Below are 5,805 nucleotides of genomic sequence, written 5' to 3' on the forward strand. Positions count from 1 at the left end.
TAAATAAAACGTATGCAAGCAAACTCTGAAACTGAAATGTTATCACCTAGACTCTACGGCATTTTATATATATTTTTTGATGTTCTCACGATAAATCTTCTAACACTTCTCACAGCCACTGACATCACAAAGAGGAGTCAAAACAGCACTTTACGGCACAAAGTCACGGTACCGCGTGTACAGCATGGAGCAGCAAACCATGCCTTTCACAGCTCTTTTACAGCTAGCTAGTAACATCACAACGTTCATACCATCTCTCTCTCTCACACACACACTGACACACACACACACACTGATAGAGGAATACTAGGCTACACATTGCCTAATCATTGACCATTGTTCTTCAATCTGTCTAAAATCTCACAAGCTAATAACTGACACAAAGTAGTGCAGAGAGCACCGCCTGCTTCTTAACCAACAGTGGGGGGACATCGACAAATAAAAGAGGGACAAAACTGTCAAAGTGCAGAAAGGAGAAAGATAACGAAGGTTACCCGAAGGCGGAGCGCTTGTTTTAAATGGAACCCATGGAAACCAGCATGGACTGGGAGGGCACTACTCTCCCATTGAGGTGATGGTTATGTTAGAGTGTAAACAAAGGGTGTGAATTGTGAGTTGTTATCATCACAGCAAAGGCGTGACCACAGACTGACCTTGAGGTTCTTAAGGTCTCTAATGGCAGACCTGATCAGACCCAGGGGGGCGGCGGGGGGGTTCTTGTGTCACTATGGCCTTATTGGTCGAGTGTACTCTCTGTAAACTCTGTCTCTAATAAACGTCACCTTTATGATGCATTCCCCTTTTGAAATGCAATCCGGATTTGATGGCTCCCGAGGAGGGTGTGTGAGGATGGTTCTCTCTCATGTATATTCGCCTGCTAGAACATGAGGGCAGTTTCCTCATGTTCATGAAACGCGTGTGGTCAAATACGCCGGTGGGCTTATTTTGAAGCGTTTGGTCTGTCTTGGTTTCTGTCTGTATGAGGGCTGGGTAAAGTGTGATAACTCATTAGCGAGCCCTCTGATGGCTCAGCCAGAGAGACAGAAGACACACAACGTAGAAGAGAGGCAGAGGAATACAAGTATAAAAAAAGTAAAGCTAGTGTAACGTGAAACTTGTAATAAAAATCAACTCCGAAAGTAAGCCTCCGTCCTCAATAGACCTGACGGCTAACCTTAGTCCTGAAATAATGGTTTCCATATAATGAACTCCACTCTACGAACCACACAGTGTCTACCTACAGTGCATATAACAAGTTACATCACAGCCCAACTGGAGAGAGAGAGAGAGAGAGAGAGAGAGAGAGCGAGAGAGAGAGAGAGAGAGAGAGAGAGAGAGAGAGAGAGAGAGAGAGAGAGAGAGAGAGAGAGAGAGAGAGAGAGAGAGAGAGGTGTCTGCAAGAGAGAGAGAGAGAGAGAGATGGAGGGGGGTGTCTGCATCACAACTCCGCCTCCCCAGCTGAAGTGCCCTCTGCTGGGCCAGAGGCCGGGAGACTCTCCACCTCTGGTGGACCTTCGGGGGCGTGGGTCTCAGCGTCGGCAAGCTTCAGCCCCCTTACTTCGGGGGCGTCGGGACCGCGGCTGTGGTTGCGGCGCGGAGCCCCGCTTGGCCCGGGGCTGGGGCTGCGGGACCGGGACCTGGTCGGGCCGTGGGGGCCGTCGGGGGAGTCGTCCTCCGAGCTGACCTCAGAGCTGTCGTCTGAGGCGCTGGCGTCTCGCTGCTCCGAGGGCAGCAGGATCTACAGCCGGCGGGGGGAACGTCGTCGAGGTTGTTATGGGGAACACGGTGTGAAGGAGAGTCACATGTCTGGCATGATAACGGCCTCATAGTCACGGCATATTACACTAACAGGGACAGACCCTTTCACAGGGGCATCATCCTAGGACACACACAGCTCATGACATTGATTCTGGGTCTACTGCTTAATTACACAAGGCCCAGGAGCAAACGTCACTCACTGTTAGTCTGCTACCTGTGCCCTGCTACATACAACCAGGAGATCCAGAATCTAAAAGATTAACACGTTTTTCCTCTCTCCGCGATCATCACCTGGAAGGGCTCGGTCACCCCCACGATGGTGTTCATGTTGTTGCTATAGAAACCGAGGATGAAGTCGCCACAGGTCTTGGGGAGCTCCTCCTCAGTGAAGGTTACCTGGAAGAGATAAACCATTGGAACTCAATCATCTTTTACTCAAATCCATTCACGGGGTCGGTGGTGGGGTTCGAGTCAACAGAAGCCAGCATGTGGCAACAGGATCAGATAACTTCATGACCTACCATCATGCAACAATTATTTATTTATAAATTATTATGATAATTATTTATTATTGAATAAAGTCCCCAAAAGTAACATGTAGGGCATTGACATCTGCCTACTGTCTACATATATAAATAGCTTGGCAAAGATTAGTTTAAACAAATCATTAAAAACGGTGCAAACTTTTTAATGAAAAACTGAACCTACAACAGTTGTTAGCTTAATATAATTAAAGGAGACTCTGTAAGTCTGTCTGTCGTTCAATTCGCAAAACAACTCGGGTTTGGGAGCGGCTCTCAGAACGCAGTGGACCTGAGGCCCGTTTGAACGGCCACTGCATCTTCATTTGGCAAAATCACATTCATAACCTAAAGTGAAGAGGATCATACCATTGTTACCTTTAAACCCCTCCCACCCGAGCCATTCAGCTAAGATACAATGGTCTGAACCGGTTGCTCAGCCAGTTAGAGGGGACAGGACACTGGTATTGAGTGGTTTGAATTGTAAGTCTCCCGCCTATTTACTGGGAGAGCCTAAACCTAACACAATAACCCTTTAATCAAACGGTCCTGCTAAACCCCCAAACCAGATTGTAGCGAGAAGAGACAGCCAAAGCAGAAGTGAGCGCGGACACTTTTTAAATATCTGCTAGAGGGGTGGACTAGGTCAGAAAGGAGATTATTTTCCTTTAAAAGCTGAATACAAAAAAAAGGTCCATCACCTGATGTTCTTGCCGCTGGTAGTCTGCCTCCTCTTGCTTGGCCCACACATATCCTACATAGTCCTTGTGGTGCCTGAACCCCACCTGGTAACACACACAACATCTTGTCAAGGCCTTCCAACAAATGGTGATTAAGAAAAACAGAAATATTGTGACTCACTGTGTCCGCACAAGAAGCTCCAACTGTTCATAAGATCACAGCAACACACACACACAATAACAGGCAGAAACACCCTCAGAACCACGGATGCCCGACCAGGACACCCACCTTGTACAGACCAATCCAGTCCCAGGAGCTGCGGGCGTAGCTGGGAGCCAATCTGAACGTAACGACGGCATCGGCCAGACTGGTCCACTCGTCCTCCACCAGCAGGGTGACCAGGGGCGAGTCCACCTTGTAGGGGAACTAGACCCAGAGCACAAACACAGACATCAGGACCAGGACCAGGGGCGAGTCCACCTTGTAGGGGAACTAGACCCAGAGCACAAACACAGACTTTCAGGACCAGGACCAGGTCCCCCTTGTAGGGGGACTACCTCGTAGAGCACAATCACGATCATGATCAAGTTTTTCTTTCAAAATAAATTATCCCAAGGTAAAAAAAGTGATAGATTAATTTTGTCCGAATGCATACAAAGAGCGTTAGACGCTAGATTCACTCATTAACAGGCTACACTCATCTAAAGCAGCCCCAGTGAGACGGGGAGCGATGGCAGTCTCAAGACACTCTCCTGTACCTGTAGAGTGAAGATGGAGGCCACAGGCTTGTGGTCGCTGACCGTGTACTCCATGTGGCTGCGGTAGCAGTGCTGCGTCACCTTGGTGCCGCAGCTCAGACCCGACATGGACGCACGCTTCCCCGCCTTTGGGGCGGAGCTCGCCGCCGGTGGCCGCAGACGCCACAGGATGCGGTCCGTCCACGCCGGCTTGCGCTTCTTCCCGCTAAAGAGGACGAGAGACGCTCAGTTTAGATTTCTCTTTAGAAGTTGGAAGATATTTCATTCAAGACATCGCTGCATCGTTAAAGGTTCAATTTAGACTTTATCCAAAGCGACTTGCAAGTGAGACTGAACATCAAAGATACCATCCACATTGTAAAAGAGCAACTAAGTTAGTTACAAATACAGTTAGTTAGTATTTGTATCCATTTTATACACCAGTTATATCGCTAATTATATCAATAAGATCCTTGAAGAGGAAAGGCGAGAAAGAAGAGATGAAGGAGGTTTGAAGGGGATCAGAGGAGAGGAGAGAGGGAAGACGTAGACGAGGTGAACATCATGAGCCTCCCTGGGGCAGCGCCCACCTGGTGTCGTATGTGTCTGTTCCAACGTCAAACTTGTAGGTGGGCATGAACTTCAGCGGACCCTCAAGGAAGCCCTCCAACACCACCTCATTGTCCTTGGCCATGTTGAGCTGAGGAGAGGCACCGTCACACATCATGCTAGGCCCTTCAGAGGAGTACTCGGAACTAAACTAGTAAACCCTGAGTTACCATCACAAGGAATGAGAAAACTTAGGAAAGATTAACCACACCATAATGACCTCATTCAGAGGTGTGGGCACAAAGTGGCGTGTGCGTGAGTATGTGTGTGAATGCATCTTGAATGTTCTCTGTAACTGCATGCATCAAATTACATGCAGCGACTTTCACATGTTAAGAGGTAATGAGACTAAAGAGGAGACTGGGGAGACTGGGGAGGAGAGGGAGAAGGAGTAGACTGGCGAGACGGGGGAGAAAGGGGGAGACTGGGGGCACTGGAGAGACGGGAGAGACTGGGGAGACTGGGGAAAGGGGGGAGACTGGGGAGAGGGGAGAGACTGGGGAGAGGGGGGAGACTGGAGAGAGGGGGGAGACTGGGGAGACGGGGAAGCCTGCAGGTCTTACATGTGTTCCTATTTCACACTGCTTGTGTAAGGTATTGTGTATGTGTTCTTTGATTGCGCTTGAATGTTTGAGGACTGCCATCTAGTGGCGCTGCTCACACACTACACTGTCTTCTCACTGTCTTCTCATCTATCATTCATCAATGAATGAATGAATATTATTTAAGTACATTCTCTGAGTGACAACATACAATGTTTTAGGGGTCGAGTTTGATTGGTGGGCAGGAAGAACATTTGAACCAATCCTATTCTGTATGTCTGGAATTCACATTCATTACACGTAACATTAGTTTCACCTGGTCCTTCTCCCACAGCACGGCGAGCTTGTTGCTCTCGATGGCGGACTTCACCACCTGCATCTCAAGGTCATTGATCCGGAAGTTCAGATCCCCGAACCAGAAGACAACGCTGTGAACACACATTCCCACGCAATCAGGGCCTGTAAATCCAGTCCTGACCCCCCAGGGCAGAACCGTCTAGCAGACTGAACAAGTGAGCTCAATTCCATGTAAACGGCAGCAGTAACGTCGGCTACTGCTGTTTACCGTGGAAACACGGCCCCAGGATACAGGGGCTGAAACTAATCAGGAACCCTACCGAGGGCCCCTCTAGATCGGCCTAGGGACCCTCTAGACCGGCCTAGGCACCCTCTAGACCGGCCTAGGGCCCCTCTAGACCGGTCGAGGGCCCCTCTGGACCGGCCGAGGGCCCATCCGGACCGGTCGAGAGCCCATCCGGACCGGTCGAGGGCCCCTCCGGACCGGCCTAGGGCCCCCTTAGACCGGCCGAGGGCCACTCTGGCTGCGGGGAGCCAGTCAGTCCAGGGTCAAGACCCGTGTGGAGGATGTAAACAGAGTAAAGGAGGGGGACTGACTCGTGGTCCAGGACCCCGGTGGCGGCCTGGCCCTCGAAGGTCTGCTGCTGCAGGATGCTCTCA

At 50.0% G+C, this 5,805-nt stretch overlaps 1 protein-coding gene across 1 annotated transcript in view; it reads right to left on the reverse strand.

Moving 5' to 3' along the window:
- Positions 1-280: 280 nt before the first annotated feature.
- LOC130383895 (phosphatidylinositol 4,5-bisphosphate 5-phosphatase A-like) overlaps positions 281-5,805 on the reverse strand; it is a 14,378-nt gene continuing 8,853 nt past the window's right edge. The window contains exons 4-11 of the mRNA XM_056591786.1: positions 5,743-5,805; positions 5,165-5,276; positions 4,288-4,397; positions 3,719-3,923; positions 3,249-3,386; positions 2,981-3,064; positions 2,050-2,154; positions 281-1,738 (exon numbers count right to left, since the gene is read on the reverse strand). The exon at positions 5,743-5,805 is cut by the window's right edge and continues 113 nt beyond it. Of these exons, the coding sequence (XP_056447761.1) occupies positions 1,439-1,738; positions 2,050-2,154; positions 2,981-3,064; positions 3,249-3,386; positions 3,719-3,923; positions 4,288-4,397; positions 5,165-5,276; positions 5,743-5,805 (1,117 nt within the window). The 3' untranslated portion in view covers positions 281-1,438. The remainder of the gene's footprint in view (positions 1,739-2,049; positions 2,155-2,980; positions 3,065-3,248; positions 3,387-3,718; positions 3,924-4,287; positions 4,398-5,164; positions 5,277-5,742) is intronic.

The sequence above is a fragment of the Gadus chalcogrammus genome, chromosome 6 (assembly GCF_026213295.1).
Source record: "Gadus chalcogrammus isolate NIFS_2021 chromosome 6, NIFS_Gcha_1.0, whole genome shotgun sequence".
NCBI classification, from domain to species: domain Eukaryota; kingdom Metazoa; phylum Chordata; class Actinopteri; order Gadiformes; family Gadidae; genus Gadus; species Gadus chalcogrammus.